The sequence below is a fragment of the Natrix helvetica genome, assembly GCF_964273705.1.
Source record: "Natrix helvetica genome assembly, chromosome: 15".
NCBI classification, from domain to species: Eukaryota; Metazoa; Chordata; class Lepidosauria; order Squamata; family Natricidae; genus Natrix; species Natrix helvetica.
Window position 1 is genome coordinate 7,182,874 of NC_138565.1, and position 13,583 is coordinate 7,196,456.

Below are 13,583 nucleotides of genomic sequence, written 5' to 3' on the forward strand. Positions count from 1 at the left end.
CGGGTGATCCCCCCTAGCTAGGGTTTTTAGCCCAACCTCCAAATTCCACCCCTGCCTTCAACCATTTTGCTGAAGGGAGGCGTGTCGAAAAAAAGTCGAGGGCTGTTTATTATATTCCTCCCCTCCCCTTCTCCCACCTTCGCTGGAGGCATCCGAGCCTCTTCCCTCATTAACCCAATTCGGTGTGCTTTCTCTCCCAGCGGCTGCCACCCGCCACCGGCTCATGCTTGGCACACAAAGAGCTGTCTTCGCGGGAAAAGGTGGTTGGGCCCGGGGCTGAACGGCAGCCTGTCCGTCAATCCCGAAGGCTCGGCACGGATGCAAGGGCCCTCGTCTTCCCCCCCCCCTCCGAAGCTCCCGTGCAGATGGCTTGCTGATCTCCTTCTAATGTTTAGTTTAACGTGTCTCCGGTTAGCGCCGGCGCCTGACAGCCGTGACAGCCCGTAGCTGTTCCTTTTTAAATATCATGTCAGAAACACGGCACCATAAAGCCGGGGATGTGTTCGGCGGCGACTCTGTCTCCCGTTCGGAGAATCGGCGCTTCGGTTTTTTAATGAGGACAGTCTGCATTTCGGGGGCTTCCAACCCCCTCCCCACCCCACCCCCATATGTCAGGATTCCTGGACAAATCTGCAGCCGTCTCGTGGCTGGCCAAAAACCAAGAGCTGACAAATGTAGATATTTCAAATTTAATTGACACCTAAATGTACTTAAGACAGATAAATGAGAGGGAGGAGTGGAGGTGGGGGGAGAGAGCGAAAGAGAGAGAGAAAGCAGAAAGAGAGCAGGGAGGGAGGGAGAGACGAGAGAAAGGAGAGAGGGAGGAGAGAAAATAGTAGCCTTTGGTGACCCTCAACTTTAGATCTGCTGATCTAAAACTGATCCCCTTCCTTGGACAAGGGGGCTGGGCTGTGAAGCGGAAGCTGGTCCTGACCAGTTCGGGGAAATCGGTAGCGGAAATTTTAACTGGTTTGGAGAACCGGCAAGGTGGGGGGAGAAAAGGGGAGAGAGCGAAAGAGAGAGAGAGAAAGCAGAAAGAGAGGAGGGAGGGAGGGAGAGAAGGAGAGAAGAGAGAAAGGAGAGAGGGAGGAGAGAAAATAGTAGCCTTTGGTGACCCTCAACTTTAGATCTGCTGATCTAAAACTGATCCCCTTCCTTGGACAAGCGGGCTGGGCTGTGAAGCAGAAGCTGGTTCTGACCAGTTCAGGCAAATCGGTAGCGGAAATTTTAACTGGTTTGGGGAACCGGCAAATACCACTTCTGACTGGCCCCGCCCCTTCTGCCCCGCCCCTTCCAGGAGTCCCCATGTGTTCCATTTTGGCTCCCAGGTAAGTGCAGGTAGGCTTGCTAGACCCATAATGGGGGAGCAGGGGTGCGCCCCATTTTGGCTCCCCAGAGAAAACGGAGAGGAAGAAAAAAAGAGAGGAACCTTGGCGCCAGAGGCAGCTTCAGAGGATGCTTTGAAAAAGCACAGCAATCCAGGGCTGGAAGGGATCTCGGAGGTCATCTAGTCCAACCCCCCTGCTCCAGCAGGAGACCTTATATCATCTTGGTTATTTATTTTGGTGCCTCCTCTGTGTTACAGAGGAGAATTTCCTCTGGTCAAGTTTATTATTTTATATTATTTATGCATATCAATGCGTGAACAGCGGGATACCTGGGCATCCTACATTGGGATACAAGTAAACGTAATATTATTTCTCATGGTTATTACATTTCATTGTCCTTGTTTCATGTTGTATAAACATACCTGATACTACCGTCCTTCAATTTCTAAACCTCCCTCTTATTATTTACATATATCTTGTTATGTGTGTGTGTACATATGTATGTGTGTGTGTGTGTGTGTGTTGCATTTGTGTTGATAAATAAACAAAGGGAGACTAGTATAGATCTATTTCAAGCTATTATTTATCAGCACAAATGCAACACAAATGTAACAAGGCAACATAAAAAAATGGCTTTCTGCCCGGATGGCTCCTAGGGTGAGCCGATAGACAGAAAAGGGAAGCAGTATGCTCCCTCCCATATTTGGGCATACCAGGGGTTGTGACACAATACATACATACATACATACATACAGTTTCCCCCCTCTTATTTCTATCTCTCTTGTAACTTTTATTCATGTCAACGTAATATTCAAAGACGTTTCTTTTGTCTTCAATCTTTCGCCTGCTTTATTATTCATACTTCCCTTATTTAATTCTTCGCATCTATTTATGTTAAAGTTTCATCCTTCGTTCTTTCATTGTTCAGCGTGTCAATGTACAATTCTAATACCAATCACAATATCATTTAAACACATAGGGTAGATCTATTCATATATTTTTTTCCCATTCATCCAATCCATTGGTAAAAGGTAAAGGTTCCCATCGCACATATGTTATTCCTGACTCTAGGGGGCGGTGCTCAACTCCGTTTCAAAGCCAAAGAGCCAGCGCTGTCCAAAGACGTCTCCGTGGTCATATGACCGGTATGATTCAACGCCGAAGGCGCATGGAACGCTGTTCCCTTCCCGCCAAAGGTGGTTCCTATTTTTCTACTCGCATTTTTTATGTGCTTCCGAACTGCTCGGTTGGCAGAAGCTGGGACAAGTCACGAGAGCTCACTCCGTTATGCAGAACTAGGGATTCGAACCACCAAACTGCCGACCTTTCTGATCGACAAGCTCAGCGTCTTAGCCATTGAGCCACCTTAACAATTCTAATACCAATCACCATATCATTTAAACATGCAGGGTAGATCTATTCATATTCCTTCCATTCATCTATATAATTCTGCTATTAATACATCCGCTTAGATGAAGATATATTCTTTCATTGATCTAATCACTCACTGTTTGATTATATCATTTCATTGCTAATTGTTATGTTTTTAGGCATGTTTAATGATACCATCATTCAATCTCTAATTTTCCAATTAATCTGGGAGGCTTCCTGGAGTTGCAGTGTTGGTGCATCGTGTTGATTTTTTTGGGGAGAACCTGGGCAGATTAAGACCCTCGCCAGTGGGTCTCGCCGCCTTGATGTTTTAACTGACGTTGTTATGCGTTGTTCTTCTTTTGCAAAACAACAACAACGAAGCAGCCTTCACAGCAAAAATAAACCACCCAGGGGTTCCCCGAACTCCCCCTGGGAATCCCAGCAAGGAGACTTCAGGCTCAGCTTAACACACACACCCCCAACCACCCAAGGTCTCCCTCAGACTAAATGAAGGCCACAAGGGAAGACGCTTCGTTTGTCACCCCGTTCCCTTGGACCAACCTTGTTTGTTTCACGCGGGAGGAACCAGCGGCAACTTTCTGCAGGTCCCTCGTTGAGTGGGGCAATGAACGCAAAGCCTTTCTGAAGGTCTGCCGAGAGGTGGGAAGGGGGCCTTGTTCTGCGGAGCGTGGTCACACCTGGAAGCCAGTGGGAGGGCGGATTGTATAGAGCCGTGATGGTGAACTTATGGAATGCGTGCCATAGGTGGCAAACGGAGCCATGTTTGCTGGCACGCCAGCAGTCAGCACCGGCACGCATGCGCGCACCGGCCAGCTGATTTTCAGCCTTCCGGAGGGCCGGGGGAGGCAATTTTCGCCCTCCCCAGGCTTCAGGAAACCCTCCGGTGGCTGGGGAGGGCGAAAAACAGCCCCAACGAGCCAACCGGAAGTTCGGGAATGAAAGAAGTTCGGGAACGAACTTCCGGTTGGCCCTTTGGCCCGGTTTTTCACTCTCCCCAGGCTTCGGGAAAGCCTCCGGAGCTTGGGGAGGGATTGTACGCGCATGTGCAGGGGGGGTCACATGTGCAGGTGGGGCGGGGAGGTTTGAATTGGTGTGGACACGCAGGCATGTGCAATAGCGCGTGCGCGCACACACAATTTTGGCATGCCGTAAGAAAATGGTTCGCCATCCCTGGTATAGAGTGTGGGTGATATGTAGCCATAACAACATTCTTTCTCAGAAAGTCAAGGTCATCTCGCCTTGCAGCTGCAATGAGGTGACTGGGAGGCATCTCCAGTTTTGGACGGTGGCTGATTGGTCCATGGGACGGACATGTGGGTGCTGGGCAGGGACTGGAACTTTCCTTTGAATGGGGGGGAAACCTGGAAGCTTTCAGATTCGGGTTTTCCCAGATGTGCCAATGTGACGTCTCTAATAAAACGGAACTTGGAGGAACCTCAAGCCTTGCATTGGGGGGTGTTACTTGGAACCCCGACACCAGGAGGAAGCCCCCCACCTCGAAAGCAGCCAAAGAGTTTAGATCTTTCCTCCTGTCCCTGATGGAACTGGAGACCTTCCGCTATTTCTCCAAAAATTAAGGCCCACTTGAATAATATCTTTTTCTCTGTGGCCTGGGATAATGAGTCATCGGCAGGACATTGCTGGCATGTTTACCATGAGACGTTGAAATCTCCTTTTTTTGGACACGTGATTATGGATTTCCATCAAAAGCTTTCCCACCTGTTTCTCTTCCCCCTCTCAAGGAGCAATTGGCCATGGGTTGGAACTACAACTGCGAGTATCGTAGTAAAACCCACAGCACGGCGGATGTCTGACTCACCCAATAGTGTCCTTTCTGGGGTTTTATTTTCCGGCAAGAGTTGGTAAGTGAGAAACTTTCTCGCTCTTGTTGCTCTGTCTTGCACATTGGCAAAAAAAGAAAAAATCAGGGCGCAAAATACAAGGTGCGTGGACACGACCCACACTCTGTCGAGGAACCTGGGAGTACTCATCTCAAACGATTTAAGTGCCAGAGCCCCACTGTAACAGCATTGCCAAAAAGGCATTGAGAGTTGTTAACCTCATCTTGTGTAGCTTCTTCTCCGGTAATATTGTTCTGCTAACCAGAGCAAACAAAACCTTTGCTAGACCAATCCTCGAATACAGCTCGTCTGCCTGGAATCTACATTGTATATCGGACATTAATACAATCGAGCGAGTCCGGAGATATTTCACGAGAAGAGTCCTCCACTCCTCTGCTCGCAACAGAATACCTTATGCCACTAGGCTTGAAATTTTGGGCTTAGCAGAACTATGCTACCTTCAGTCTGACCTAAACGTAGTACATAAAATTATCTGCTACAACGTCCTACCTGTCAATGACTACTTCAGCTTCAACTGCAACAATTCACGAGCACACAATAGGTACAAACTCAAGGTAAACTGCTCCAAACTCGATTGCAGAAAATGCAACTTCAGCCACAGAGTGGTCAACGCCTGGAATGCTCTACCTGACTCCGTTGTTACATCCTCAAACCCCCCATAACTTCAACCTTCAACTGTCTCTCCTGGACCTCACCCCATTCCTAAGAGGTCCGTAAAAGGGGGCATGCATAAGCGCACCAGCCTGCCTTCCGTCCCTGTCCTAATGTTCCCTTGTATTCATATGCATTTCATGTATTCAAATTCCTGTTTAGACTTATATAGGTTATCTAATACATGCTTGACGAAATAAATAGATAAAAAAATAAATCTTTCAACCAGAACCACCCCCCCCTCACTTTTCACCATCCCAAAACACCAAAAAGGAGAAGGGGGGAGGGGGGAAATCCAGCGGACAACTGACAGCAGAATAAATTCAAGGGTGACACTGAGAAAAATGCAGGAATATTGTACAGTTGGCCTGGTAAGCTGCGTAGTAGACCAAATTGTGGCCTATTGGGGCAAAATAGGACATTTTCTGTCTTCTTCAACATGGTTGGTCAGACAGCCAGATGTTTAGTCTGGATTTGGCCTTGTTATCCCCCTATGGAGCCCTTATTATTATTCACGCATGGGGATTTCTCAATTTTAACTCTACACTTTGCAAGGGTGATGAGTAGAAGAGAAAAGGAGGGACCAGGCGCCCAGAAGCAACAGGACAAAGAGTCTCCAAGTTTCCTCCACCAGAGGGCAATCGCGTTCCACCAAGTTTTAACGAAGGAGGAATCTGAGAGTCAGATACTCACTGTTCTGGGCTGGAGACCGATGTCCTTTGACCATCCACAGCAACGTTGCCTTTGGGTCTTCGCACAACTTGGGGTCTGGGCGGCCGAACCTATGGGGACACCAAGCGGAGATGCACCAGTGATTCTGACATGCGCCGGAGAAGGGATACGATGCAATCCTTCCCCAATCAAAGATCTCGCCACAACATTTCTGAAAATGTTGTATCATCCTTTGCCAAACCGAACAAACTTTCTGGGGAAAAGATACCTTCCTGGACCATGAGAACTACAGTGTAGACAAAGCCATGGGATCAACATGCGGTGGGATTAATCTTGGGGGGGGGAGATGAGTCTGCCTATTGAGATGAGGTGGACCTGTTGCTTTCGTGGTGTGGAGACCGTAACGTGGTCCTTAACCCCAATAAGACCAAGGAGCGTTTATAGTGGACTGTAGAAGGAATAGATCAGGCATCCAGCCCTTGCTTAGCAATGGAGACAGAGTGGGGCAAGGGGCCAGTTTTAAGTTTCTGGGTGTTGTCATAAAAAGAGGACCTGACCTGGGACAACTCACATTGCAGCCCTGGTCAAAAGGGTCCAGCAGAGATGATACGACCTGAGACTTCTTGGGAAACAACAACTGGATGGAAAACTCCTGGTGACCTTCTACCGCTGCACCGTAGAGAGTATTTTAATTTATTGCGCCTGTGTCTGGTTTGCCAGTTGCACAGGGGCAGATAGGACATCGCTCCAGAGGGTCAACGTCATTGCCCAGAGGGTCATGGGTTGCCCTCTCCCCTCTTTGGAAGAGCTATGTAGCTCCCGCTGCCTTAAGAAAGTTTAAAACATCCTTAAAGATCAATCTCATCCTGGGCACCTCTTTTTTTTTTTTAACTATTACCATCTGGCAGCCGGTACAGGACAATAAAAACATGGACAAATAGGCTGAAAAACAGCTTCTATCCCAGGGCAGTAACTATATTGAATTCTACTGTATAGTGCATATATCAGAGGTTTTCAATTTCAATTGTATAGAATGTGAAGGAGGTGCATTTGTGTTTTATTTTTATAGTTATAATGTACGCTGAAGACGGCATTTAATTTTGTTGCACAGGGTGCAATGACAATCAAGTAAATTAAACTCAACTAAACATGCTTGGCTTTTTTTTTTTAAGGCAATGCAAGCCTGCCGCTATGCAAAAATATGCAGAGGACACAAGGAAGACATTCATTGGTCAGGAGGATAAGGTAGAAGCAGCAGAGACAGCAGTGTAACTTTTGAGAGAAGGACAACTGGAGTAGGACTTCTCAAAGGGACTAGGGGTATCTTCAGGGTATGGTCCAAAGAGTAAAGATGGCAGCCACAACACTTGGGAGGCGCCTATCGCTACTTTTGAGGCAGGTATAGGTAAAAGTTCCCCTTGCGCATATGTGCTAGTCGTTCCCGGCTCTAGGGGGCGATACTCATCTGTTTCAAAGCCGAAGAGCCAGTGCTGTCCGGAGACGTCTCCGTGGTCATGTGGCCGGCATGACTCAACGCCGAAGGCATTTTTCCAAAGATCAGCTGTGACACGCAATTTATATTACCATATTTTCCGGAGTATAAGACGCACCGGAATATAAGACGCACCAAGATTTTGAAGAGGCAAATTTAAAAAAAAGTTTTTGCACTCTGCAGACCTCCCCAAAATGGATTTTTTTTTGAAAAATGGGCCTGTTTTTTGTCCAAAAAAAAAGGGCATGAGTAGCCTTTAGGAGGCTTGTAGAGTGCTGCTGGGGGCTGCCTCCCCCAAAACAAGGAAGAAACGGCCCATTTTTTGTCCAAAAAAGAGCATGCATAGCCTTTAGGAGGCTTATAGAGTGCTCCTGGGGACTGGGGGAGGGGGCAAAAACGAGTCTGTTTTTTGCTCGTTTTTGCCCTCCCCAGGCCCCAGGAGCACTCTGGAAGCCTCCTAAAGGCTATGCATGGCCATTTTTGCAAAGGGGGCAGGGTTTAGGGAGGCCAAAAATGTTATATTCAGTGTATAAGACGCACCCAGATTTTCACCCTCTTCTTTGAGGGAAAAAGGTGCGTCTTATACTCCGAAAAATACGGTAGTAGCCAGAAAGCAGAATTTCCTGCTTTCTAGCTAATCTCAATCGCGTGGCACAGCGGATTCCCCCCCCCCCCCGGCTTACCTTTGCAGGTGCGCTCGGTAGCGGGCTCCGCCCTCCCACCCGGATGCCATCATGTCCATTTTTGACCCTCTGCGCATGCCCAGAAGGTCCTGTGCGCATGGGCTCGCATTGCTACCGAACCAGTAGCAAAGCTAAGTGGATTTCACCCCTGGCTTATACCATTCATCACACTTTAGCCAGGACACCGCAAACTAGGAAAAATCGAGGCAAGGCTTCCTATCACAGCATGAATCAGAGGGTGGGTGAAACTAAGCGACTGCGCAGAGCTAAGCAAGGAGAAACCAGAAATGAGTTTGTGCTCCAGCGATGACAAAGCCAAGGATGACAAGACAAGGGGGACACGACAGATTCCAAACTTTGGGAGGCTGCCACAAAGAGGACAGGATCAACTTATTCTCCAAAGCACCAGAAGGCAGGACAAGACGTTAATCAAGGAGAGGAGCAACCTAGAATTCAGGAGACGCTTCCTAACAGGGAGGACAATTACCCAGTGGAACAGCTTGCCACCAGAGGTTGTGGGTGCTCCATCACTGGAGGCTTTTAAGAAGAGACTGGGCAGCCGCTTATCTGAGATTGTATAGGTTCTCCTGCTTGAGCAGGGGGCTGGACTAGAAGACCTCCAAGGTCCCTTCCAACTCTTCTCTTCTCTTCTATTCCATTCCATTCCCGTTCCATTCCCATTCCATTCTTCATTCCAATATTCTATTCCATTCCATTCTATTCCGTCCTAGTCTATCCTTCTGTTCTGTTCTGTTCTATTCTATTTCATTCCATTCCATTCTATTCTTCATTCCAATATTCTATTCCATTCTGTCCTATCCTATCCTTCTATTCTATTCTATTCTATTCTATTCTATTCCATTCTATTCTTCATTCCAATATTCTATTCCATTCTGTCCTATCCTATCCTATCCTATCCTATCCTATCCTATCCTTCTATTCTATTCTATTCCATTCTATTCTTCATTCCAATATTCTATTCCATTCTGTCCTATCCTTCTATTCTATTCTATTCTATTCTATTCTATTCTATTCTTCATTCCAATATTCTATTCCATTCTGTCCTATCCTTCTATTCTATTCTATTCTATTCTATTCCATTCCATTCCATTCCATTCTTCATTCCAATATTCTATTCCATTCCATTCTATCCTGTCTGCAATGGGATAGGGCAGTGATGGTGAACCTTTTCAGCATCGAGTGGCCAAACCAGAACACGCATACATGCACACCAGCCAGCTGGTCTACGAGTTTCCAGTGCTCTGGTGTGCACCAAGACCAGCTGGCCAGTGCAGCACGAGTGCACTGGTTTCTCCAACACAGGTATGGGGTCTCCTAGGCTTCCCGAGAAAGCATAGATCCCAATCTTAGTCCCCCCAAACCCTCTTTTATTTAGACGGCCGTGAATTATGGTCATTCCCAGTCTGCAAGGCTTCCCAAACAGTCTGTGAAGAGTCCGACAGATGTCTGCTCGAGTTGCCACAGTCTTTCAGGGGAATGTTGATCAACCACCCCGCTTTATCTCCCTGGGAATGCTGCCTAATTGCCAAATGCAGAGCAAGGCCAAACTTAGCACAGAGTCAACTTTTCCAAGGTTGAACCGACCGGATGAACTAATTGCTTCCTGCAAAAGCTCACGCCCTGTTTGCTCCTCTTTTATGTCTTATGGGAGGAGCCAATCATCTCCAAGCCTTACTCCCAAGTCGACCCTGTTTTCTTAATTGTTCTTGCTTTCTGGCAGCTCTACGCATGCGCACACTGGGAACAGGCTCCAGCTGTTCTTCTGCCTCGCTGATGTCAGACTCTGGAGGCAGCGCATAACTCCCAGATGGCCCTGGCCCCCAATCTGCCTCTGACACAGAGCCCTCCTCAGAGCCTTCCCCAGACTCCAGGACTGGCCCATCTTCCTCCCCAACCTCCTCACTGTCTGACTCTGCTGGCCGATAGTGGGCCACAACACCTGCTTGAGCAAAGGGTTGGACTAGAAGACTTCCCGTTCTATTCTGATTGATTGATTGAGTCTTGTTCTTCTTCATGGTTAATAAGCAGTTTGGTTTGAGCAGCTTCTTCGAAGCATCCGGTGAATATTTAATAATAATAATAATAATAATAATAATAATAATAATAATAATAATAATAATAATAATAATAATAATAATAATAATATTTAATGCTTCTAGACCGCCCCCTCTCCCGAAAGGGACTCGTGAAATGAAGCAGGGAGGAGTTCCCACTCACTTAACACTTGACCTCAAAATGGGTTAGTCTTGGGCACCCCAATTTTCTCCACAGTCCCCAAAAATTATTTCTGTCCCTTCATGGAAATATAGACATCCTATGGGCTGTCACAAAGGGACAGTGGCAAAGACGCTGAGCTTGTTGATCAGAAAGCCCTCCAGTCCCCTAATCATCTCTGTTGCTCTTCTCTGCACTCTTTCTAGAGTATCGACATCTTTTTCATATCATGGTAATCAAAGCTGGATGTAGTATTCCAAGTGTGGTCTATGGTTGCAGGAACTGGGCATGGCTAATCCAGTGAAGAGAAGGACCAGGGGAGACAGGAGAGCATCTTCCAATATTTGAGGGGCTGCCACAGAGAGGAGGGGGTCAAGCTGTTTTCCAAAGCACCCGAAGGCCAGACAACGAATAATGAATGGAAACTGGCCAAGGAGAGATTCAACCTGGAAATAAGGAGGAATTTTCCGACAGGGAGAACAAGCAACCCATGGAACAGAAGTTGCCTTCAAAGTTGTGGGAGCTTCATCACTGGAGGCTTTCATGAAGAGATTGGATTGCCATCTGTCAGAAATGGTGTATTGTCTCCTGCTTGGGCCGGGGGGTTGGACTAGAAGACCTACAAGGTGCCTTCTAACTCTGTTAATCTGTTAGATAGATAGATAAATAGATAGATGGATGGATGGATGAGATGAGATGACCTCCAAGGTCCCTTCCAACTCTTGTTAATCTGTTAGATAGATAGATAAATAGATAGATGGATGGATGGATGGATGAGATGATCTCCAAGGCCCCTTCCAACTCTTGTTAATCTGTTAGATAGATAGATAAATAGATAGATGGATGGATGGATGAGATGAGATGACCTCCAAGGTCCCTTCCAACTCTTGTTAATCTGTTAGATAGATAGATAAATAGATAGATGGATGGATGGGAGAGATGAGATGACCTCCAAGGTCCCTTCCAACTCTTGTTAATCTGTTAGATAGATAGATAAATAGATAGATGGATGGATGGATGAAATGAGATGAGATGACCTCCAAGGTCCCTTCCAACTCTTCTGTTATTCTACATTCTTGGAGACTGTTGAGTCCTTGGCCAAAGGAAAGGGGGCCTCCTTGGTTTGAACTGCAGGAAACCCAAGGGTCTGTCTAGGGAGGCTTGGAAGAGCCCTTCTTGGATCTGAAATGCTCTATCCAGGAGGAGCCCAGCCCCACGGACGAGGGCTGGAGGAAGAGGGGGAGGAGAGCGTCCACGGGTCTTCTGGAGAGACACTGAATGTTATGGCTCCCCTCCCCACATGGGATGGATGGGGGTCAGGTGTCAGAAGCCTCCGAGCCCGGGTCAGCGGTGCAGCCCACAAGGCTGATCTCCTTCCCTCCCGTCCGTCAGTCCGTCCATCCAGAAGAGGCTTAAGAGTGGCGAATTTATGGCAGGCAAGGAAGGATTAAGTTTGCAGGGGGAGAGGGGGGGGACGCACTTCGTGTGAACTTGCAAGGCGGAGAAACATCGGAGGAAAAGAACAACAGAGCTAATTAGGGGATCTGGGCTGCCAGAGCAGGGCTTGCATGGCTGAGTGCCAGCAAACAAAGGAGAAGGCTTGGCAATCAGCAGGATGGATGGAAGAGACTGCTTCATTAGGGATGATAAAACACGGGGAGGGAGGGGAGAGGGGAGAGGGAGGAAGCCGGGGCGGGGGGGGGAGAGAGAAGCCAGCCCAGGAGGGAGGGACGGGGAAGAAGGGGGGGGGAGGGAGAGACTGTTTAATTAAGCCTAAAGCTGGTTTGTCACTTGCTGCAAAGCCTTTCACCTTTCAGTTGGCCTTCTTGGAGAGGGGACTTCTCTGCCAGAGATGGCACTTCCACTGCTGGGGCGAAGGCGCTCTCTCTCTCTCTCTGCTTCTCTCTCTCTCTCTCTCTCTCTCTCTCTCTCTCCCTCTCTCTCTCTCTCTGCTTCTCTCTCTGTTTTTCTCTATTTCTCTCTTTCTCTCTGTTTTTCTCTCTGCTTCTCTCTCTCTCTTTGCTTCTCTCTCTCCCTTTCTCTCTCTGCTTCTCTCTCTCTCTGCTTCTCTCTCTCTCTCTCTTTCTCTCTCTCTGCTTCTCTCTCTCTCTGCTTCTCTCTCTCTCTCTCTCTTTCTCTCTCTCTGCTTCTCTCTCTCTCTCTCTCTCTCTTTCTCTCTCTATGCTTCTCTCTCTCTCTGCTTCTCTCTTTCTCTGCTTCTCTCTCTATTTTTCTCTATTTCTCTCTCTCTTTCTCTCTCTGCTTCTCTCTCTCTCTTTCTCTCTTTGCTTCTCTCTCTCTCTTTCTCTCTTTGCTTCTCTCTCTCTCTCTGCTTCTCTCTCTCTCCTTCTCTCTCTATTTTTCTCTATTTCTCTCTCTCTTTCTCTCTCTGCTTCTCTCTCTCTTTCTCTCTTTGCTTCTCTCTCTCTCTTTCTCTTTGCTTCTCTCTCTCTCTCTCTGCTTCTCTCTTTCTCTGCTTCTCTCTCTATTTTTCTCTATTTCTCTCTCTCTCTCTCTCTGCTTCTCTCTCTCTGCTTCTCTCTCTCTATTTTTTCTCTCTCTCTGTATTTTACTCTTTCTCTCTCTCTCTTTCTCTCTCTGCTTCTCTTTCTCTTTCTCTCTCTTTCTCTCTCTGCTTCTCTCTCTCTCTCTCTCTGCTTCTCTCTCTATTTTTCTCTCTCTCTGTGTATTTTACTCTCTCTCTCAGCTTCTCTTTCTCTGTTTCTGTTTTTCTCTCTCTGTTTTTCTCTCTCTGTGTGTATTTTACTCTCTTTCAGCTTCTCTCTGTTTTTCTCTCTCTGTTTCTCACACACACTCTCTGTTTTTCTCTCTGTGAATTTTACTCTGTCTCTCAGCTTCTCTCTGTTTCTCTCTCTCTCTGTTTCTCTCTGTGTGTTTTCTGTTTCTCTCTGTCTGTGTATTTTACTCTCTCTCTCTCAACTTCTCTCTTTCTGTTTTTCTGTGTTTCTCTCTCTCTTCTCTCTCTCTGTTTCTCTCTCTGTGTATTTTACTCTCTCTCTCAGCTTCTCTCTGTTTCTCTCTCTCTCTGTTTCTCTCTGTGTGTTTTCTGTTTCTCTCTGTCTGTGTATTTTACTCTCTCTCTCTCAACTTCTCTCTTTCTGTTTTTCTGTGTTTCTCTCTCTCTCTTCTCTCTCTCTCTCTCTCTCTCTGTTTCTCTCTCTGTGTATTTTACTCTCTCTCTCTGTTTCTCTCTCTCTCTCTCTCTCTCTCTCTTTCTCTGTTTTTCTCTCTCTGTGTTTCTCTG

General features: G+C 47.1%; 1 protein-coding gene across 1 annotated transcript in view; it reads right to left on the minus strand.

Moving 5' to 3' along the window:
• The window catches only part of DENND1A (DENN domain containing 1A), a 224,199-nt gene that overhangs the window by 12,644 nt on the left and 197,972 nt on the right, over nucleotides 1-13,583 (minus strand). The window contains exon 20 of the mRNA XM_081967098.1: nucleotides 5,930-6,018. Within this exon, the coding sequence (XP_081823224.1) occupies nucleotides 5,930-6,018 (89 nt within the window). The remainder of the gene's footprint in view (nucleotides 1-5,929; nucleotides 6,019-13,583) is intronic.